Source organism: Saccostrea cucullata, unplaced genomic scaffold (genome assembly GCF_032062105.1).
Source record: "Saccostrea cucullata isolate Sc308-1 unplaced genomic scaffold, CSIRO_AGI_Scuc_v1 ctg25, whole genome shotgun sequence".
Classification (NCBI taxonomy): domain Eukaryota; kingdom Metazoa; phylum Mollusca; class Bivalvia; order Ostreida; family Ostreidae; genus Saccostrea; species Saccostrea cuccullata.
This window is the reverse complement of record NW_026937967.1, coordinates 60,853-85,874: the sequence shown is the minus strand read 5'-3', so window position 1 is coordinate 85,874 and position 25,022 is coordinate 60,853. Positions and strand designations below refer to the sequence as shown.

Below are 25,022 nucleotides of genomic sequence, written 5' to 3'. Positions count from 1 at the left end.
AACAAATACATGGGAGAAAATATCTTATCTGACATTTTTTCTCCCATGGGAGAAAGGTGGGATAGTTGGTGGGACTGAAAATCCAGCAATTTTCCCATGGGATTCTGAGGTTCAGGACTTCACACCTTTAGAAGTGGAGATGTTTGAGAGTTCAACATGAGACTCAGATATACTGCTACGATATCCCAGCAAGTGATATAAAAAGAAGTTGGATATCACAATCAGAAATAGTAGTAAAATTTCTGGACAATGTCGTTTCCAGAGTTAAATGTTATACTGTTATACGCAAATTTTAAGACGAATCAAGTAATTCTTAATAAAATTACTTATTTAATCTGATATCTCTGATTTGGACCAAAAAAACTACGATGTCCAATTGCATTTATACGACCATGTTTCAAAGACTTAAGAAATTAAAAATAAATTTAGTGTAATAAATATATTCAGTAGTATATGATGTTAATTAAACTTGTGGTTTACAAAGAAGTTTTAAAAAATCCAAAAATGATTTTTTTTTAAATCGACCTTTACAGTGTCATTTGAATTTGACCTGGAATCAAGGTCCTTAAACTGTCTAAGCAGGAATTAATCCATATGAGGTACATGTGTATTGTGTAATTCCTTTTTTTACAACAACTTCCTCAAACATTCTTTTAAGAAATAAAAGTCTGCTTTAACAAGCCCTTAAAACTGAAACACAATAATTGTTTTCATATAGAGTTAATTCACATTTTTAATTACGTAAAATGACTTCTGTAAATCAAAAAGTAAACAACTGTACCAGACTTATTCAAACAATTGTTTTCAGAGCACACAACAAATCGCTTATTAGCATTTTTTGCTGGCATGCATGAATGAATTTGCGTAAAACAAACCTTTTAAGTATAGATATTCAACAGGCTGCGCCCTGCAAGAATGATTAATTACCGCAAAATGACCCTATATTTTCTTCTCCTCGCGTAAAATATCTTCAGATGAAAAAAGTGCATCGACAATGATTAAAGATTTGTGTTTTATTTTAATTTTCTTTATATTGTGGGATGAAACGTATTCACAAACAAATGGTTCGTATCAATTATCAAAATAATTCTTTATTTACAAATATTCTAAATATCAAATATAATTTACATAATAACAAGTTAACACTTAATTAATTTCACATTATTTTCATTGCCATTAATATATTCGTTTTAATTTTTTTTACTCGCATGAAATGTACGCGAGTCTGCTCCTGGGTGCATTAAGGGATATTTTTTTTTACTATTTATGAATTGATCAATCACTTATTAATAGAACTGATTATTAGAACTGACGATTGTTTTTGGCGTATGTCATTTCATTTTCATATATATTTTAAATTTCTTATGCTTCGTGGATTTGAATCTATGGATCATATGCGATAAGTGAGAATTCAAGTCTTATTTGATTGAGTAGTTAACATATTGCGGAAGAAACTAGTATCAAATTAGATTTTAGAATTCATTTTATACTAAGGATTTTTAGTAGACTGCAACCGAATTCATAAAAATCAAACAGCCAAGAAACATTTTTAAACAGTGGAGTTTGAAATTAAGACACTAACCTAGTAACTTTTATAATGAGACATACGAAGAAAAAGTCTAAATTAATGACATTTTCGAAAAATTTTGATGGTTGAAATCAGAAGTCATTTGAAATCAGAAGTCATTGAGAAAGGATTGTAGTATAATGCATTGTATCTAGATTATGAAACAAACATACATGCAATAGAGGATAAAAACTATGCAGACAAGAAAACAACCATATAAATTTTATAAGAATGTAGAAATCTAAATTTGTATTTACTTGATTTCTTAAATGCATTTGCAGATTTTCACCAAATGAGATATTAATCTTGTGCAACACGCATTCAATTATCTTGCTTAAGGATCAATAACACAAACTTTTTTCGGAAAGCAGCAATATTTCTCATAGATTTACATTTAAATTGGTAGCCTGAATAATGTTTACCAAGTATAGTTGGAATATTTTATAAAACTTTGTCTTAAGGTTAAAATTTTGTGCAAAATTTTGTATGGAATTATATAGGAAGCAAAACAAAGTCTCATATCTAAGCACCAAGGAAATAATACGATTTTTTTATATTTAAGGGATTTATTATTTATGTCATCTCAAATCAAAATCAATCAAAAAATATATATCAATCCATGCATCAATTTTTTGTTTGTGTTAAGTACCCTTAAGCAAAGATTTAAGTTTAAATACAACACTGTTTTTGTAGAATCACCAACAGACCTTGCAGTAGTCGAGGCTCCCGTGGAGGAAAAAAATCCTAAAAATATAGATATTGGTTTAAATATTGGAAATCAAAATAAAAATTTAGAACTTCATTTGGAAAGGTATGACGAACTGAATCCAAATGCCTTTGTGCTTGTTCCAAGAGTTGGACCAGACGGCAAGTCAGTTTTAGTGCGAGATGAGGTTCCAGCCGATTCGGTAAGAACATATTAATTAATATAAGACATTGTTTTAGGAATGTACAAACATTGACGTATCAAAGTGCAAAATTCAGGTATATGGTAATAAAAATTAACAGAGATTAATTTCTTTTTTATAATTTAAATAGTTTACTGCATAGTTTTCTTCACTTCAATTATACATTAAAAAGTAAGGTTAAAAGATCTCATAAATCTTCCAAAGAATCGAATCAAGAAGGATTCGTGGACCCATCATGTGTCTCAGTGGAGTAAGCATCCTTTGCCACACCCTTTGTAGACCCTTTGTAGTGTTCTGTATAAATGGATACTGCATGGGCATTAAATTTGCCTATTGAGCATAGTTTATGCTCATCAGAATGATTGTTCATTATGGCATTATTTAACACTGTGACGTACTCTATTGAATGATTTCAACGGATTAAAAAAATCCTTTCAGTTTACTCTCCTTAAATATTATCACATAATGACATACAAAGTAGAAGATTGCAAATGAAAACATTAGAAAATAAAGCAATTTTAAATTATTATGTTTTTATTTTAATTTATATAACATATTCTCTCTAATAATAAAAGTAAATTCCAGGATTGATTTTGTTCTGGTCTGTAAAACTACATCCTGGCATTTTTCTGTAATGAACTTTTTTTTCTTTTTACAGTCGGTAGCATTTTACCACGATCCAAAAAATGGTGGAGCTTTTCTTATGAAATGCGACCAGCAACAAGCGAACGGAGAATGCACAAAGACATTGGTAACTTGACATTCTTTTCATATTCTTTAAATCAAGCCAAGAGATTGTTTGCAAATACGGTATCATGAAACTATAACGTGCACAAATCAATTAGTGCACTCAAAATTTAGCCTAATCATCCTGTTTAACTGATTACCCGGTAGCATGTACAATTACAAAGTCGTTAACTTGATTTATATAAACAAAATTTTTGATATTATATATTAAATATTTTTATTTTTTAAATATTTTAATATTTTTAGTCTTTGCATCAGGGTATTTACAAATTTCCCAATTTATAACTTTAATGTACGGAAATAATCAATAGCAGATTTCAGATTATATTAACTTGATTCGTGGATGAAAATTTTGGGTTGGATGATTTAAGTATTTATACAAAAAAAGCAATTGATGCTTCAGATACTTTCTTCATTATTTATTTTAAAGGATTCTTCTACTTTTTGAACCATATTAGCCACTATACATTGATTCATGTTTATTTTCACACAGAGCAGAAATCTCGTTTGTTCATGATTTATTAAAGCGTAACATATTTTCCTACATATTACGCATCGGAAATGTAAAAACAACAGCAAATGCTAGCTAATTAATCAGAAAATTGGTCATTGAATCATTTTATCCCAAAGGTAAATAAATTAACATCTTATATTATTGTTTTAAGCTCCCTCTGCGTATGTACACATGAGTGATTAATAAGTAAAATTAATATTTTTTCTTCTTCAAATTCTGGATCTTATCATCTTATAATTGATTTAATATAAAATACTAACATAATTCAAATGGTTATTTTTAGAAAGCCCATCTTAATTAAAGGTGAATTTAGAAAAAAAATTAGGGAATTTTAAAATGTATAGTCCCATTTTCCCCGAATAGAAAAACAGTCGCGACTCCTTAATAGAAACTCGCTTCAGTTAATGAAAGGTCTGTGTTCCATTCGCATGTCGCATCAAATCTAAGACATATAACGTAGGTAGTGACTGTTCCCTCGTCATTCACTTTGCATTAGAAATGAGTCAAAGATCATTTCGGCTACAATGCATGACCTTCAGTCGAAGGTCAAGTGTAATTGTAGGCTTTGGATTTATTTTTCAATAGTCTTGAGTGCTAAGAATATGTTTTCATTTACACCCTTCATCGGAATATGATGATTACGTATACACGCATAGTGAAAAAGTTTGCAATTAAGGAACTTAATTCACCAATTAATCAATCAACCACTGCATTAAAACTGAAGACACGGGCTAGAAAATATTGTGAGGTTTTAAAATTTGTTTTCCTCATTTGGGAATGCTAGTAGTTTCCTTGTAATTATATTTGAAGAAAAATTATTTTTGTTGTGCATGCAGGTTAAGAAATTTCCATTACTTAGTAAAAAGAACTGATCAGCTCAAAATCATGCAGATTTTGTTAAATTGTATGAACTAAAGAATTTTGCATTTTAATAAGAATATAATTAATCATAAAATTATATAATTTATTTGCAGACATCAATTTCCTTGCGTAATAATCAATATATATTAGTCATAAGCTCATCATTGAAATCGTAAAAATTTTTTGATTCGATAATTTTTAGCAAGGATCTGTATATATAGAGGGAGAAGAATATGCAATGCAACCTTTGGACCAAGGAGCAAGACGCAAGCGACAAGTTGATATCAAGGTGGATAAACGTGGCAAAAAGAAAACAAGAGTTATGTATGGGTTGTTCAAGAAGACGAAACCCAACAAACAGAGTGCAAACTGGGAATTAAACAAGAAAAATCGAAACTTTAAGAAAGTGTGGGAGAAAGGTAAGTGAACGGCCGATGTGCTCTTGTATTGTGCTACTAAAATCCCTACTCCACACAAAATACACTTGGGTAAAATATTATATTAAGTAATGTCTTATATCTGCCCTCAAAATCATGCTTGACGGAAGCAATCTCAAATTATGAAGCAACTGAAATGAATTCCTATTGATAACAATTTTTAACAATATCTATTATTACCATGCTTTTTTCAAACAAACCGCAATCTTGGAAAATTTTGAAAGCTTTAATTCTAAGGAAAAGAACTAAGAAAAATGAAGTTTAAAAAAAATTCCATCATACTAATTAAATAAAAAACACATTATGTGTTTATATCTTTATATGACTCTTCACCGTCCGAATAAAAAGGTATTCAAAAAATATAAGTTTTAAAACAAATAGAGAAAATATTCTAGTTAGTCAATTTATTATTCTAGTTAAGATATTTACCTTAAATTTGTTTCACATGATAGGCCCAATATGTAATCGTCTTTCTAAAAAAAAACAACATTTTATCCTTTTAAAAAATATAGAAGGAACATGGAACACATGGAGATAACAAACAGTATTCAATATTAACATCAAATTTATTCTTTTTCATTAAAAAGATTATGAAATTGATCTGAACTAGCTTCTCCATTGAATCTGTCAATTTTATTCTAATTTACACTCTACTATTCATGATATTGTCGTCTTGAAAGCTGTGAAATATTTCATAATCTCATTATAGTTTTCACACACATTGAGAGTCCCTCCCTATAAAAAAAATCCTGAATCTTGCCGTCTTCAAAATACATTGACACATTTTAATTGCGCCTTCGATCAAATCTAGCTTCTTTAAAAAATGAGTGAATACTTACTTATTTTTTCATCAGTTAAAAAGGAAAGAACAAGTCAACCAGTGAGAAGTAAATTTGGAAAACCATCTGTTGGTAGGAACCGCTTGTCTAGACTTAACTGGGCACGAACCTCAAACATAGGAGTCCCAGTGTTTACCCCAGCACCTATTGATGTGAGCACCCCAAGGCCAGAACGAGTCGAACCCCTTCAGGCCTTTAAGGCTCTTGGTAGCAGAACCAAGCGAAGGCTTGTCGTGGACATCAATAATGCCCCAGTTCTAGGAGAGAGATTGGCAAACTCAGCCAAGCCTACTGCGTTCGCCACAGCCAGTAGGAAGACGGTTGTCACAACGGTAGTGGACGAGTACAACGTGGGCATCCTTGTAGGACTGGATTATGCTACATATGAAAGGTAAGTACATGTATTCAAAGATTCAGTTAAAATTAGATATGTTACTTCTAATAAAAGGGAATTACTTTTTTGGATTGGATGTATTTTGCTTCTGTTAAAGCTATAGCCTTAATTTGATTTGGTGGTGCAGTCAAAGCATAGACATTTTCTGAAATCGAAATTGTTATTATGGTAGTTTCTTTTTCATTTATTTGACATTAATTCTGATAAGCATTAATCAAATTTTTAAATACCTGTCATTGGATAATACAACTCCATCCATTACATTTTCTTTTTAATTGGTATCAGATTTTATAAGAAAGCAACAGGCGCAACCAGTCAAGAACGTGATATAAATACAAAGAAGGACATGAGACTGTACTTCTCACAAGTGGTTAACGGGGTATGTTTGTTTTTCTTAATGTGGTGTGCTTGTTTTTTTTTCTGTACAAATAGGATTAAAAATGAAAAAAAGTCTATTTTATAAATTTACTTAACCCATAGGTCTAAAGTCTGTTCGAGGACTTAAAGATTTGGTCTCTGTCAGTCATACTTCAACACGTAGCTACATGTACATGTATCTATGAATATTTTGAAATTCATGCCCCGTTTTTCAAAATATAGTTTCTAAAGAAAACGTTTTCACAGTTCCAGTTATACATGTAAGTTGCCTGAGAAGGAATCTGAATTGATCAATATTTAAAATATGCTTTTACTCTTAATGTTTTTCCGATTTTTTATATTAGTTCTAATCAGAGAGCTTCCGAAATATGATTAAAAGACATATACATATACGAGTATTTATAGTACTCACTTTAAAAAGCAATGCAAGAAAACAATGTATGTCAGGTCCATGGTCTTCTTGTTTTAAATGTCAGGAATATAATGATCATTCTTTGTTGAAAAAAATAATAATTATATACTGTATTACTGGTTTAAGTGGATTTGAAAGGGGGTTCGAATGGTTTTGTTTACTCGCCTTATGACGTTGTCTACTTCTTTTGTAGATTGCTCTCCGTTACAAAACCATTAAGGGAGATTTCTCATTAAATATTGTGGTCACCGGTTTCATCATCGTTGACGTAAGTAAAACTAAATACTTAAAAAAAATCATTTAACTATTAAGGAGGCTGGCGGGTCAACAATTTAATCCCAAATTAACCACCAGATTTAACTTATTTTTTTTATATACGGTATATTTAGCTGTCAACCATTTTGTAAAAAAAAGGAAATCATTTAACTATTAAATTTAATCTTTTAACCATAAAATTAAATTTGAATTAAAAAAAAATAGTGGATTGTGTTGTTTCTAAACTCCTATACAGTTGTGGCCTATATCTATATTTAAGGTTCAGTGAAATGATAGATTGTTTTCTAGTTAGAGTATTTGTACATTTCCTTTTCCAAATAATCCTCATTAATTACTTTCACCACAAAGATCAAAGAGCCGTTTTGTTTAAAAGTTTATTGTGCAAAAAAATCTATATTCCTCTACTAGTTGCCCCAGTGCTTTTTCTGCCGATTAAATAACGATGAATTACTTAATCTTTATTTTATATTGACATAAGTACCAGCTGCTGTGTAGTAGGTTTCTGGATTTTTCTAACCGTTTTTAAATTTCAGACAGATAAATGAAACACATATTTAAACTTATAGCCTAGTATTGTATTTGAAAATTGAAGAATACATGTCCACTAACAATGAACATCGTTTAAAAAATTCAGATCAAGCTGTCTTATTTTTGCATAACTAAAACATGTTGTATATAATAATTATGTATCCTGACACTACTATTTTTTTAAGGTTGCTGATTATCCATGTTTTACGTGTGGAAAAATAAGAAACACATTTGATGACACGCAAAGAGAGTTGACAAATATAGAATCGGCCCTTACAAACATCACAGAGTTCAGAAGAAAGACAACATTACCAAACCACGACCACCTTATGCTTTTCACAGAGTAATTTTGAAATATGGTATTTTTAAAGAGTGATAGAATTTTAAAAAGAATCCTTTTCATTTTTTTTTTGTATTATAAATGTTCGTATTTGTTAATGGTTTTCCTCTCAATATTTCTTAAAAGTGAAAATGTGTGCTTGTAGAAGGCGTAAACGGTTTTGTTTCCAATTCAAATTGTTGCTATCTTATTTGATTGCATTTCCTTTGCAATACACTGCGATTTCTTTTACAGTTTAGATCTTTACTACTCTCCGAGCAAAAATAACTATCAGACAGATGTCACAGGTACGAATACAACACATGGTTTTATTCTACAGACAAACACTCCAGCATTGTTTTTATAGTATACTAAATAAATCCAAAAAATACATTAGAACAATGTTCCATTGAATTTTTAATGATTATGATTGCATCGTATTGTTTGTGAGAAAAAACGAAATGCTTCTAAAAGCTTGGTTCTTATTTTTGTCTGATAGGGTTTGCTTACGTTGGAGCATTGTGTACAGAGGCCAGTACATCAGTAATTGAAGATTTTGGAAATTTTGAGAGTGTTTTTACTGCTGCACATGAACTGGGTCATAGGTATATTTATAAATTAAACAACAAAACAATTATTTTGAATGAAATCATTTTTGCTGAAAGCAAAGTTTATTAATTGATGTTCTTTCTAACAAAAAGAGTTCAATCCATACATGGTGGTAAAATGATACCATTTAGACATCTCCCCTGTGCATTGTATTTAGAAAATTAATGACAGAAATATGGACATTGAATGTAGATTTTCATAGTGTCAAATCTCAACTTGAAAGATAAAAGGAGAAGAGAATTGGGATGTTTAATTTTATAATTTTAAAGCGTGGCATTAGTTTTCATATCCTCCAGAATGAAAAAAAGACATTAAATGACATTTATGTACTCATAAGTCTTAGAACTGTTCTGTTGTTGTTTTGGCTAAAATAAAAGCTTCACTGAAGGCAGTTGCTTGGATAGGGAAAAGTCTTTCTCAAAATTTCTTAACTATAATGTCAAAAAAGCACTACTTAATGTTACTTAAGCAGTGTTTATAATTTTTGAATATATTTATTTCTTCAGTTTGGGAGCACAACACGATGGTGTAGGAAACGATTGTGCTGAAATGGACCAGTACCTACTGACTGCCGTGTCTGGCCAAACGACGGAAACAACGAAACACAATCCATGGAGATTCTCTACTTGTTCTATTGATTATTTCAGGGAATACATTGCTAACATGTGAGTACTAGTGTTTTATTTAATAAACAAACAATTAGATAAATTTGGAGACAGGCAAAGATTATGAAAGTCTCTGCTAAAGGTGCATTTTAATTGCGTGCATTATTAAATGTTGGTTCATGTATAAACTTCATTGTGACTGAAGAGGTACTTTAAGTCATGCATTGAAAAGTATATAATTAAAACAGCATCATTTATTCACGGTAGAATGGTAAAAAAGGCAAGAAAATAAATAAATTCATTTTAGTCAGTTAAGGTGTGTATAGTAAAATCCTGCAGTTTCATTGTTGTTAGGCAGATTTAATATATTAAAGTTCATAATGATTAAAAAAGACTATAAGAAAATGGAATTATTTAAAGATACTACTAACACTAAAACAAACAAACGCGTTTTAACTTCTAACTCCTTTGCAAGGGGATAATAAGAGCATTTGTACGGCCAAAACTATGACAAAATGGAATTATTTTATGATACTTAATTTTAAAAACAATTTGAAAGTTTTTTTCCCGTTATTAGCTCACCTGAGCCGAAGGCTCAAGTGAGCTTTTCTGATCAAAATTTTTCCGTTGTCTTTCATTGTCGTCGTTGTCATTTTTGTTGTAAACTTTTCACACTTCATCTTCTTTTCAAGAACCACTTGACCAATTTCAACCAAACTTGCTACAAAGTATCCTTGAGTAAAAGGATTCAAGTTTATTCAAATGAAAGGCCATGCCCTTTTCCAAGGGGAGATAATTATTAAAAAGTGAAAAATTAATGGCATTTTAAAAAAATCTTCTCATCAAAAAACCACTGGACTAGGAAAGATGAAACTTCTGTGAAATCATCCTCAGGTAGTGTAGATTTAAGTTTGTTCATATCTTGACCCCTGGGGCAAGGGTGGGGCCACGATGGCTCATCAAATGTACAGCCGTTATTACAAATAACAATTATCCTCGTTGTAAAAACCTTTATGAAGAACTTATAAACTTATGTCAAGAATGTAATAACGAAAAATGTAAATGTTCAAAGTCTCTCTTAGACCTTCATTCAAACAAGCCACATACCCCTACAAAATCTGTTAATTCACTATCAAAAAAGGAAAATTCAGAAAATTATACAAACAAAAAAGTCGCTAATAAAAAGGATACAAATCACCCTCCCGAAAAATCTAGAAATTCACAATCATTCAAATCTGTTTCACAAGTAAAGAAAACAGTTCCTTTGACCCGTAAAAATGATACCCAAACAACACAAAATAACCAAGGATTTGGATTGGTAAAAAAGGTTTACGATTCGGGAATTTAAATGTTGTCATATTATTCCAAAAATTGACGAAATAAAACTATTGCTCCAAAATAGACAAACTTTAGACATTTTAGGTGTATGTGAAACTTTTTTGACCGAGCAGATAGGCAACTCTGAATTAAATATTGAGGGCTTTGTTTTTGAAAGAAAAGATCGTAAACTAAAGGCAGGTGGTGGAATTTTAATATACATTTCAAATGATATTTCTTATAAACGTAGAACTGATTTTGAAATCAGTAATATTGAATCAATATGGCTAGAGATAAATCTAAAAAATTCAAAACCTATATTTTATTGCTCTGCTTATCGTCCACCATCTGCCCCCTCCTGCTGGGCGGAGGACCTAGCAAGGGAGGTGAACTGTGCCTCCTGCTGTGACGATACTGAAATAATTTTATCAGGTGATTTCAATATTGATCTAATGAAAGACCCCCCACAATACTGGACATCTGCTTTAGAAGAGTTTGGACTTTCGCAGATAGTTACTGTTCCTAAAATAACAAGTACCTCAAGTACTTTAATTGATCATTTTTATACAACCAAACCGGAAAACATATGTGAAACAAATGTGCCCCCTATCGCTATTTCTGACCACTATCCTGTATGTTTGACACGGAAAACTAACTGCATACAGCGTAGAGGAAAACATACTGAAATCCAATACCGAGATTTTAAACAATTCAATGAAAATGAGTTTCTAAGAGATTTAGAAAATGCAAATTTTAACACTCTTCTTGAACTAAAAGACCCAAACGAGATAATGAATAAATTTTATGAATTATATAATGATATTCTAAACAAGCATGCCAGAGTAAAAACTAAAAGAGTCAAGACTGAAACTCGACCTAAATGGCTTACACAGGAAATAAATGATGCTAGACATTTACGCGATACATATCATTTACAAAGGAATTCAGAAAATTACAAAATTTGGAGAAATAAAGTGACACAATTAATAGATCAAGCGAAATCAAAGTATTACAAATCAGCAATTGAAGAAAGCTCAAGTCCTAAAGAAATGTGGAGTTATTTAAACCATTTGGCATCTAATTCCAAAAATTTTACACCTACCCGTATTACACAAAATGGTTTAGATTTTGAAGATTTACAGGATATTGTTGATATTTTTAACAAACACTTTACGGAAATATCCTGTAAATTATTAGCAGATATGTCTGTAGAAAGTTTTGATCCAGAATTATTAAATCGATACACAGAAACTAAACTAGGGAAAGAAAATGTTTTCAGTATTAATGAAATAAGTGAATTTGAAGTATTGAATATGTTGAATACACTTGATGTAAACAAGTCAGCCGGTATAGACTTTATCGGACCTCTTCTTCTAAAACTTTCGGCAAATGTTATATGCAAATCTATTTCACATCTTATAAATGCTAGCATCACTAATGGAGTATTTCCGACCCGTTTAAAACAAGCAAAAGTCACTCCTATTTTCAAAAATGGCGACCACGCAGATCCAGGGAACTACAGACCGATATCCATTCTTCCAACATTATCAAAATTAGTTGAAAAACACATAGCCAATCAAATACGTAACTTTGCCTCTAACTTTGATCTTTTATTTAAATCACAATCTGGATTTCGAGAATTTCATTCATGTCAAACGGCCCTTACAAAACTTACAGATAATTGGCTACAAGCTATGGATCAAGGAAATCTAGTAGGCATAACTTTCATTGATTTTAGCAAGGCATTTGATTTAGTTAATCATGATATACTTATAAGTAAACTTCAATCATATCACTTTGATCAAATGGCTATTAAATGGTTTCATTCTTATTTAACCTCAAGGTCTCAGTGTGTAAAAATAGGAACATATTCCTCTGATTTTTTGCCCGTCACAGCAGGAGTACCCCAGGGATCTATCTTAGGTCCCCTATTATTTTTATTGTATATAAATGATCTCCCTTTACATGTAAATAGAACAGATATTGATATGTTTGCCGATGATGCAACCTTACATACATATCATAAAAATATAGAAGGTATTGAGAATGCCCTAAACTTTGATTTGTGTAAGATTGAAAATTGGTGTTCGAAAAATCAAATGGTGTTAAATATCAACAAGACAAAATGTATGCTTATGGGAACACAACAAAGAAAATCAAGAATAAATTCCCCTGAACTAAATTTATACCGGGTATGCTTCAAACAAATTAATTGAAAATGTTGAATCTGAAAAACTTCTGGGAGTGCATATTGATCATTCATTGCGCTATAATCACCATATTGACTCAGTTTGTAAATCTTTGACATATAAATTATATACTTTACGCAAAATTAAAAAATTTCTTCCCTTACACACAAGAAAACTATTCTATAATGCATACATTCTGCCTTCTATGAATTATTGTCTTACTATTTGGGGTAATGCGCCAGGTGCTGGCATAGATAGAGTTTTATAAATTGCAAAAAAGGGCAGCCCGGATTATATTAGATGTGGCTTATGATGCCCCTTCACTACCATTGTTTGAAAAACTTGGATGGCTGACCATATACGAGTTGATCGATTTTCATAAATATGTACTACTGTACAAAACACTTCATGGTATGGCACCTACTTATTTAAGAGACTCTTTTGAATTTATTTCTTCTAATAATTATGTTCTACGATCTGAAACAAACTATGACCTTCAACTTCCGAAATATCGAACAAATCAATTTAAAAATTCTTTTCATTATTCTGGTGTTCATTTATGGAACAAATTACCTTTGTATATACGTTTTTCAAAGAATTTACACACATTTCGTAAAAATGTTGAAACAATTATTATAACGTGTCGCAACTAAAATGTCCTAAAAATGTATTTTTATGTCATATTGTATTATTTATGTATTATTGTAAAATGTTTTTATTATTGTACATGTATTATTGTGAACATGCTAAGAGGGCCCCGAGGAAGACTAGTGCATTACACTAATCGGGTTACCCTCTCAAAATAAAGTATTATTATTATTATTTATTATTATTATTACATAGGAATATATAGGAAAAATCTTTAAAAATCTTCTCAAGAACCATTGGGACAGGAAAGGTGAAACTCATGTTGAATCATCCTCGGATAGTGTACATTCAAGTTTGTTCAAATCATGTTCCCCGAGGGTAGGGTGGGGCCACAATGGCCGATCAAAGTTTTACATAGGAATATACAGGAAAAATCTTTAAAAATCTTCTCAAGAACCATTGCGACAGGAAAGATGAAACTCATGTTGAATCATCCTCAGATAGTGTACATTCAAGTTTGTTCAAATCATGGCCCCCGGGGGTAGGGTGGGGCCACGATGGCTGATCAAAGTTTTACATAGGAATATATGGGAAAAATCTTTAAAAATCTTCTCAAGTACTGCAAAGCAATGATTAGTGATACTAGTATTTATATGGAAGCATCAGGTACTGTAGATTCTTGTTTGTTCAAATCATAACCCCTAGGGATAGGGTGGGGCCAGAATGGGGGATACAAGTTTTCCAAAAATATATTTTAAAAAATCTTTTTCTAAAGAATAGCAAAGCCATGATTAGTGATATTTATATGGAAGCATCCTCAGGTAGTGTAGAATTAAATTTGTTCAAATCATAACCTCCAAGGGTAGGGAAGGGTCTCAATGGTGGATCAAAGTTTAACATAGGAAAATAAAAGGAAAAATCTCAGTAACAGAAAAGCTATGTTAAGTCATATTGACATGTAAGCATCCTCATGTATAGAAGATTTAATTTTTTTCAAATCATGAGTACTCTTTGCAGTAGGGATGGAAACAATGGGGAGTCAATTCAAATTATCACAAAGTAATATATACAAACAAAATGTTAAAAAAAATCTATAAAAATCTTTTTCTCAAGAACTTTCTCAAGACGTTATATGCAGAATTGATATGGAGGCATTCTCAAATAGTATTAGAATTCAAGTTCTCTCCCCCACCCCACCCCCTCAGTAAACTTTTCAATTCTGATCTGATTTGTGCTTTTCCCTACCCAATGTGCTCAGGTGAGCGATGTGGCCCCTGGGCCTCTTGTTAAATCTACAAAGATGTCTACTTTTTGTTGTATACAAAAGTAGCATTTCTATAACTTAAGAAATATTATATTCTCCCTCACTTCGTTCGTCCGAATATAAATTAATGAAGTGCTAAATGAATAAATCACAACACATATTTAAAGTAGGAACGCTGCTCGCTAGTGCTTTTATTCAATTATATACTGCTAATACATAACCATTTTTAAATAATATATAGTAACTGTATAGCCCAAATTCATTACACTCCATTGCATCACTATCAGCCATACTACATGTAATCTTTAAATCCTAGCGAGCGAGCTTAGAGTGCCCTGCTACCGCATGGCTTTCTATTTATACCCTATATAACCCTATATAACTTTTAAAGATATGTATGCCGTGTTAAACAGTATTTTTGCACAGCTGAAACCGAACAAAAATTTCTGGAGTATGATAAGCTACCAAAAATGAAGCATTCTTGCAAATTCGACGAAATTTTATTCGGTATTAAAGAAGTACTGGTCAGGAAAAGAACACGATATTCTCATATTTATAAAGGACTGACGTTTATCCTGGATCTGCGCATGTGCGCGGGAAAAGCATCGCGAGAATCATCAGGTCGAGGAAAATATTTTTTGTGACGTCTGTTCAGTGAGGGACACAAATAGACCAATCAGCTCAATGAGTTGCATTTAATGCATTTTTGGTTTACTACATAAAATACTACATATGTTTTTCAAAAAGGCTAGTTTTTTAAATCGCTCTTAGAAAGACTTGAGGCATTATGTACATTATTATCTACTAATCCCATGCTCATATTTGCATACAAATGATTAACAATGATGAAAATTAAAGTTTTCCCCATTCCATTGTACAGGTCCGTTTGTTTAGAGTTTCCCCGTGCTGTACTGCTAGTGGACATTTTCGGTTGGGTGAACATTTACGGATCTTCAGTATGGAGCGCATTATGCGCAAAAAATATTTTATGTCAAGTACAATGTATGGAAAGTAATTTCAACTGCTATGTTTCCACCCTGAATGGGATATCGTCAATTATCCCTTTTGGTTTTTTAATATGAACTACATAACATATATAGATGAAACTTACATACCATGCATCTTGCCTTCTTAGAAATATAGTTGGGCTAATAAAATAAAATTGGTCAAGGAATTCCAGGCCTCTAAAAACTATTCCAGTTTGAGGGCACAACCAAGCATTTCGATAAACACCATTAAGAAAAATTAATTCAGGTAGGTAGCATCATTTTTTTAAAGTGGGTGGGGGGATAGAACAGTTAGAAGAAAAATCAACTAGCTCGAAGAAATCTGACATGTAAAATAGGTTCCAATATCTTTCACTACTAAATTTTATTCATTCACCACAATTTACTGCCAAACTCCAAATTTCACTTTCGAATTAGCCCGAGCCAATGCTGATAACCTACTTGCAAGATTTTTTATATTATTTTCAAGGGGTCAGAAATACTGTGGTTCATGTAAAGAATATAATTATATTATTTAGTAGTATTCTGGTTTTGGCATTCGGTATATTGTGCAGATTTATACATGATATTCTGTGGAATACTTTTTGTTGTTTTGAACCATTAAGAAATGCAGAATCGAATGTATCTAATAACCATTTTGATTGATCAAATTATATCATTTGTTTGTATTAGTTATTTCATTTTGGCACAACATGATTTCCACACTTCTTTATCCATAGTCGCTGACATCTGTAGAAGTTCACCCAACCGAAAATGTCCATTGAAAAGACAATTGCACGTGATTATTCCTCGGTACAAAAAGCAACCAACTCTGAGGTGCTCTCAATATTGACAATCCCTAACTCACGTGTTTGTAGTAAAAACGTAGTAGACCATCATGCTTTTCGGTTCATTCACGAGATTCGACCATTGTTTGCTGTAAACATGCGAGACAACGTGATCATGAATATTTCAATAAGAGGCTGTTTTTTATCCGACACGGAGAGAAAATAATTTTTACCAAATAATATTTCATAACTTTTAAAAGTGATGGAGTGGAATTGTCTTATTTGCAGAAAGTATATAACTTACATAACTTGATGAGACACCACATATATTTATTACTTTTAAAATAAAATACTAATACGGCATATATAGCTTTAAAGAAAACTTTTCGAACACGCTAAATAATACCATACCGCACATAATTTTAATTCTATTTTACAGAAGTAAACCTGATTCTAGAGTTGGTAATTGTCTTACTGATGAAGCACTAATTTATGATACCAAGGAATTCAATCAAAATATTGCCGCACACCCCGGTCAATTAACAAATCCCAATGACCAGTGCAAAGCCATTGTAGGACCTAATTCATATTATGGATGGGTAAGTTATATCTGTTGACTCAGTTGTGATTTCATGTAACACAAACCGTCTTCAGGGGCCTTTCTGTCCCGCTCGGTAAAGCAAACATTTCCTATTGTACATGTAGAAAGTCTCAAGATATTGTTGCTATTAGTTTTAATCAGGCAGCAATTGTTAGCTTATCTATATAACATGGGATGAAACTCTGCCATTAAGTTACCGCATGAATTGATGTTTTGCGGGACACAAATTTAGCGATTCATCCGAATAAATTATATAATTTAGCAAAAATAATGGAGTTTTTATTATGTGTTTAAAGATATCTAAATAGATGAATGGGAATAAATTGTTGGCGATCTTTAACTTGTCGCCTCTAATGCAAAAATCGAATCCTCTGCTTTTAATACATGTATACTGTACCTGTCCTGTTTTACTCATCACATATTTTGAATGTTTCCTACATCTTGCAACTATTTCTTAATTGTGTCATGGTTTCAAGTTCTTGGTTATTGTGCGTGGTATATTAATTTGGTTTTTAATCTTTTTGACAAAGATTATATTCTTAGTTTGACATACGTGTCACGTATCTATATAAAAAAAAAAGATCAGGAATAGTAGTGCATACATTGTAGTATTGAGCATTTATCAATACTGTACATAAAGTATTGTTACATAGCACTTTGAAAAATTACGCACTTTGAAAAAAATGTTTATGGCTTGGTCAATATTCTTGCAAATCTAAGGTATGATAAATAATTTAACATGTTTGATAACTCTTCGGTAATGAGGTCACTTCAGGATGTGAAAGTGAGCGATTTTGATTTTTCCATGCTTTGAAAATTCTTTCTCTCTTAAATATTTTACTGTACTTAATTTTTTCCCCATTTTGAATGCATTTTATATGTAAACTAAAATTTATTGAAAGTTTTCAACGTCATACCAGTTATGCAAATACATTTACACTAGTTTGGGTGTAGCATAGGCATCGGTACCGGGAAGGGGGCTTTAGGCACACAAATGTTTTGCAAAGATCTTTAGGCATTGAAAACTGGGGCTTACCTTTAGGGGGGTCTACTTTCAATTTGCTACCGACGGCTATGTACAATGTATAAGAAAAAAAAAGTTGGACTGAGAGACCTTCTACTCGTCTTCTCCTTGTTCCCAATGAGGATAAATGAGTACGTGTAAATTAAAACATTTTTTCGAAAGATATAACTAATACAAATTGATTCTCTCAATTACTAAAATCTGAGTCTAGAGTTATTTAACGCACTTTGAAAAAAATTTTCAGAGTGCGTTGATTTTGTCCCAATTTTAACGCACTTTAAAAAATGTTTTCAAAGTGCGTAATTTTTACAAAGTTCGTTGCCACAAAGCATATATACCCAATATGTTTTACGTGTAATATTAATATATACATATCTGAAAGATTTTTATCTTTGTTCTAATTTAGGGCAATGTTCTGAAATCATTCGCGGATATATGTACTTCAATGGCTTGTAACACGGGAGAGAGTGAAAATGCGTTTGTATTTGGAACTGCATTTAGGGGGACCTCGTGTGGAGATAAAAAGGTATGTTTTTTCTCAACATTATCTGGAAAAAGGGAATGCCATATTCGTTTTGTGTTTAAAATAATGAATATGAAAAATTGGTTTATTTTAGTGGTGTCTAGAGGGTCGATGTGTAAGTGACGCAGAAGCTCCTAGCAAAGATCGTGAGTAAAATTTAAAAATGCTTTTAATCATACATTCGAGGATTGTTCGAAAAGTTCGTTGACTTCCGTCATAAGATTATAAACCTTTCAACTATTTCATTATATATTGCAAACATCCCCATATCACCTTTTTAGCTCTTCTGAGCCAAAGGCTCAAAGAGCTAATGCTATGGCCATTTGTGCGGTGTGCGGTGTGCGTTAACTTTTTAGAATATGGACCATAACTCAAGAACCCCTTGGCCAATCAGTGTCAAAATTGTCACAGGGTATCCTTGGCCCAAGGGCTACCATTTATACTAAAATAAGGGTTGGGCCCCTAAAACAAGGGGAGATAATCAGGAAAACAAAACCAAAAGTACTGGTTGCTAAAAAATCTTCTTCTCCAGAACCACCAGGCAGATTTTCACCAAACTTACATACAAGGATAGGGATATGTTGAAGATTAAAAATTGTTCAAGGCATGAACCTGGGGCAAAGGGCGTGGTCTCAAGGTCACTTCAAAGTTGACCTAAATTTACAATTAATAAAAACGTTTATATTTTGCTTACTATAAGGACTAGGATTATCAAATCTTGTAAGTTGATGCATCTTAGGACTTCACATCATGTTAACTCAAAAGTAGGTCACATTGACCTACTTTTTTAATTTTGCGGGCATTTGTTTTCAAATTGATTTGAAGGCATATTTTGGACACTTTAAGGCCTATGATCAACTTTGTTAGTTGATGCATCTTGGGTCCTTAAACAACGTCAACTTAAAAGTAGGTCACCGTGACCTACTTTTTGAACTTTATGACTTATCCTTTATAAAACATTTAGTCCCATTATTTCAGACACTGAGAGGGTTAGAATCATCAAATCTTGCAAGTTCCTGCATCTTGGGACCTTAAAGCATATTTAAGAAAAAGTAGGTCACTGTGACCTACTTTTAGAATTTTGCAGGCATTTGTTTTCAAATTGTTTAAAAGGCATATTTTGATTACCTTCAGACCTACAATCATCAAACTTGATCAGCAGATGCATCTTAGGACTCTGAAAAATGTCAACCAAAATGTAGTTCACGGTGACCTACTTTCGACATTTTATGGCTATATTTAAGTATCTTAAGTATTTATTGGCTTAGAATCATCAAACTTTGTGAGTTGATGCATCTTGGGTTTTCGGAGAGTGACGATCAAAATGTAGGTCACGGTGACCTACTTTCGACATTTTATGGCTTTATTAAAGTATCTTAAGTATTTATTGGCTTAGAATTATCAAACTTGGTCAGCAGATGCATCTTGGGACTCTAAAAAATGTCGACTAAAATGTAGGTCACAATGACCTACTTTCGACATTTTATGTCTATATTTAAGTATCTTAAGTATTTATTGGCTTAGAATAATCAAACTTTGTCAGTTGATGCATTTTGGGATTTCGGAGTAATCAAACTTTGTCAGTTGATGCATTTTGGGATTTCGGAGAATGTAGACAAAAAGTAGGTCAAGGTGACCTACTTTTGAATATCTCAAATACTTATTGGCTTAGAATCGTCAATCTTAGTTTGTCTATTAATGCATCTTGAGTCCTCAGAAAACTTCATTCTAAAATAAGGTCACTGTGACTTACTCATGGTTTTTTATAGCTTTATTAAAATATCTTCAGTCCTAATTGGCTAAGAATCATCAAACGTTGTCAGTTGATGCAACTTAGGTCTTAGGATACTTAGGGTTAGAGGCTTCAAATACAAGTGATAGGTTGTACAATTTATCAGAAGAGCGATTCAAGGCTCGTGGGCCTCTTGTTTACACTCATCTTATAAAATTGTAGCTGACTGTGTGCACGGGGATTCAATTAAAACATTTTCCTTCCTCGAGAAGACGTGCGCTCAGGTTGTAGCAGAAACCCCTTCCCAATGCTACAAATCCAACTACATGACGAGCTGTTGCGAATCCTGCGGGAAAGCTGCAAACAAATTAAAACCAGGTTGTAATAATAAAAATGTCGAATACAACAACTTTTTCAACGTTGTTATCTAACGACGAACCTTAATTTAGTGTCTTTATTTCGTTCAAAAGAGTATGTAAATGTATTACATACGGAAAACATGGCATAAAATGAAAATAAAATTTAACAATTTTAAGAAAAGTTATTCTACTTCTGGTGATATATATCTAAAAAATTTATAAGCAAATGAAAATGCCAAAATTCATATTTTAAATCCGTTAAATTCGCAGTTTTATAGTTTCTAGGTTCCTAGGAGACCGATTTCATAAAATGATATACAATTTTATTCACAGACTGTCCATTTGGCGACAGAAGTGACTCTTGTTCTAAGATTCTGACAAACCCCTCTCTGTGTTACGTAGAGGAGAAGGATTGTTGTGACACTTGTGATAAAGTGAGCACGGGACCAGAAGGTGAACTGATTTTTAAATTGTTGAATATTTAGTCTTGAGTTTTAAGCTTTTCTGATTACATTTTATCTGGCGTCCGTCTGTGTGTTAACGTTCGGCATTTTTAACTTTTCAAAGCATTCGCCGGAAGTGTGGATTCAGTTTTGTACTAATATTTGAGATAATGTCTTTCAAGGTTGTGAATATGGTGATAAGATAGACACATGTGTACCAGAGGATTGTGGTACAGACGAAGCATACAGAGATCAGTGTTGTGATACGTGTGCTGACTATGTCCCGCCAATCAGTACTACACCACCAGTGACAGAACCAACAACAACAACAACAGCAACAACAACAACTACTACTACTACTCAGCCACCACCAACAACTACCCAACCGCCACCTACGACAACAAAGCCACCACCCACAACTACGACTAAACGGACAACTACCACAGAAGCGCCAACCCCGTCACCAATTGTACAGACAACCACACAAGTACCAACTCCATCGCCAACAGAACCACCCACGCCGCCTGCTGCAAGTGAACCAACAACACAAACAACAACAGCTGCTCAGCCTGTAACCACAGCAACTACAACACCAACAACAAGGACAACAACAACCGTACCAACCACCACAGCAACTGTATCACCGTATCAACATATGTGTGTCAACCCTTCAGTTAAGTTTGGATTTAGATCCTGTACAGAAGTGGGACAGCAGCTGTATATTCCGTGTCATAATAACATGTTTAGAAGATTATGCTGTAAAGAATGTGGAGGTAAACCTTGTCTTTCATAAACACGTCAGATGAGATTAAAGATTTTCACTAGAGTTTTTGTTGAGGAGGAAAGTTTTAAAAATATTGTACCTCTTTAAAATTATAGAGTTTGTTTAGGGTTTGATTTTTTCAGTAAAGATACATTTTTTTCATCAAAGGTTTGTAGTATTGAATGATTGAATTATACGAGGTATTTTGAACGAAATCCGTTCTCCTTATTTCTCATTCGTAATACTTTTAATCCTGATCGTGGTTGTAAATACTAGAAATTATTCATGTTTTATTTCACAGCATGTGCGGATAGACAAGACAAAAAATGTTGGGATGTACAACAGAATCCTGGACAATGTTTCTACAAAAATGTCAAGCAAGATTGTTGCGAGACATGTACAAAAATTGCCGAAAAAGGTGCATTTTCATAAGTTTTCTTTAATTGATTTTTAATTGAAATCTACAAAAGAGAAAAATGGTAGCATCAATTATATAAAAAATATATTTTAAAGCTCTAAATGTCGTAAATAGTTCAAAGTTTTTCTGAATTTGCTAGCACTTAACATCTTTTTTTTCAAATAATTGCATCCAAGAAACAAGAGGCCCATGGGCCACATCGCTCACCCGAGCATTGTGGCTAGGAAAAAGTAGTAATTGGTTTACTATAGAAAAGTTTGAATCCAAAAGTTTGGCCCCGCTCTACCCCCGGGGGTCATGATTTGAACAAACTTGAATCTACACTACCTGAGGATGCTTCCATATAAATATGAGCAATTATGGCTTTGCTATTCTTGAGAAGAAGATTTTTAAAGAATTTTCCTATATATTTCTATGTAAAACTTTGGTCGGCCATTGTGGCCCCGCCCTACCCCCGGGGGTCACGATTTGAACAAACTTGAATCTACACTACCTGGGGATGCTTCCATATAAATATGAGCAATTATGGCTTTGCTGTTCTTGAGAAGAATATTTTAAAAGAATTTTCCTATATATTTCTATGTAAAACTTTGGTCGGCCATTGTGGCCCCACCCCACCCCTGGGGGTCATGATTTGAACAAACTTGAATCTACATTACCTGGGGATGCTTCCATATAAATATGAGCAATTATGGCTCTGCTGTTCTTGAGAAGAAGATTTTTAAAGAATTTTCCTATATATTTCTATATAAAACTTTGGTCGGCCATTGTGGCCCCGCCCTACTCCTGGGTGTCATGATTTGAACAAACTTGAATCTACACTACCTGAGGATGCTTCCAAATAAATATGAGAAATTATGACTTTGCTGTTCTTGAGAAGAAGATTTTTAAAGAATTTTCCTATATATTTCTATGTAAACTTTGGTCGGCCATTGTGGTCCCGCCCTACCCCCGTGGGTCATGATTTGAACAAACTTGAATCTACACTACCTGGGGATGCTTCCACATAAATATGAGCAATTCTGGCTTTGCTGTTCTTAAGAAGAAGATTTTTAAAGAATTTTCCTATATATTTCTATATAAAACTTTGGTCGGCCATTTTGGCCCTGCCCTACCCCCGGGGGTCATGATTTGAACAAATTTGAATCTACACTACCTGGGGATGCTTCCATATAAATATGAGCAATCATGGCTTTGCTGTTCTTGAGAAGAAGATTTTTAAAGAATTTTCCTATATATTTCTATGTAAAACTTTGGTCGGCCATTGTAGCCCCGCCCTACCCCCGGGGGTCATGATTTGAACAAACTTGAATCTACACTACCTGGGGATGCTTCCATGTAAATGTGAGCAATTATAGCTCTGCTATTCTTTAGAAGAAGATTTTTAAAGAATTCTCCTATATATTTCTATATAAAACTTTGGTCGGCCATTGTGGCCCCGCCCTACCCCTGGGGGACATGATTTGAACAAACTTGAATCTACACTACCTGGGGATGCTTCCATGTAAATGTGAGCAATTATAGCTCTGCTATTCTTTAGAAGAAGATTTTTAAAGAATTCTCCTATATATTTCTATATAAAACTTTGGTCGGCCATTGTGGCCCCGCCCTACCCCTGGGGGACATGATTTGAACAAACTTGAATAGACTACCTGAGGATGTTTCCCCATAAGTTTCAACTTTCCTGGAACAGTGGTTCTTAAGAAGAAGATTTTTAAAACATACCACCAAATTTTCACTAATTCTCAATTATCTCCCCTTGAATAATGGCATGGCCCTTCATTTGAACAAACTTGAATCCCCTTCACCCAAGGATGCTTTGTGGCAAGTTTGGTCGAAATTGGCCCAGCGGTTCTTGAGAAGAAGTCGAAAATGTGAAAAGTTTACGGACAGACAGACAGACGGACAGACAGACGGACAGACAGACAGAAAGACGGACGCCGGACAAAATGTGAATATAGCTAAAAACATAGCTATTGAAACCTAATATATATCTTTCGATTTATCAATTTTCAGGTTGTGTCGAGGATGCTAACAAATTCTGTGAATATTTTGTCAAGGAAAACCCCATTTACGTTTGTGAAAATTACAGATCAGTATGTTGTCAATCATGTAAACCATACCCCGTCAACGCTTTGTTTGCGCGTTCTGCCAAAGGAAACACTCAACCTACAAAAATGCAAACTCAGATAGACTCAGTCTTGAAAAAAGCATCTGATCCTAATTTTGTGGTAGATTTAAATAAAGAACATTTGAGGGATGTTCCAGAAGCTCAACAACTTGAGAAGGCAGGAATAAGGGAAAGGCCAAAGAAACCCGAAAGGAAAAAATTTCAATCTAGAGGTTTCTTAAATCTTAGGAGAACCTCGGGCAATACTCGAAGGCCCGCCAATACTCGAGGTCGAGGATCCGGCAATACTCGAATCCGAGGAAATATTCGAAGACCACGTCTACAACAAGGGAATACGCGAAGAAGATTTAGGGCACCTCGAAGGAACAATCGAAACCCTCGGCGTAATGTTGGATAAAGTGTTGTTTTTTTTAATTTTATCTAACATAATAATTTACATCTTTTGAACTTAAGTGTTGGTCAATGTATGTACAGGACTAGTGCAATAAAAAAATTCTCTATA

The 25,022-nt window shown here is 33.0% G+C and overlaps 1 protein-coding gene across 1 annotated transcript; it reads left to right on the top strand.

The window, feature by feature from the left end:
• The first annotated feature begins 954 nt into the window (after positions 1–954).
• LOC134249148 (uncharacterized) lies at positions 955–25,022 on the top strand. Its single transcript, XM_062731501.1, has 19 exons — positions 955–1,064; positions 2,261–2,475; positions 3,134–3,226; positions 4,800–5,016; positions 5,889–6,264; positions 6,553–6,646; positions 7,251–7,325; positions 8,047–8,204; positions 8,436–8,488; positions 8,680–8,785; positions 9,296–9,454; positions 16,966–17,125; positions 18,558–18,677; positions 18,769–18,820; positions 20,629–20,784; positions 21,099–21,218; positions 21,391–21,981; positions 22,273–22,389; positions 24,406–25,022. The coding sequence occupies exons 1-19, from the start codon at positions 995–997 to the stop codon at positions 24,915–24,917; spliced, it is 3,444 nt and encodes a 1,147-aa protein (XP_062587485.1). The 5' UTR covers positions 955–994; the 3' UTR covers positions 24,918–25,022.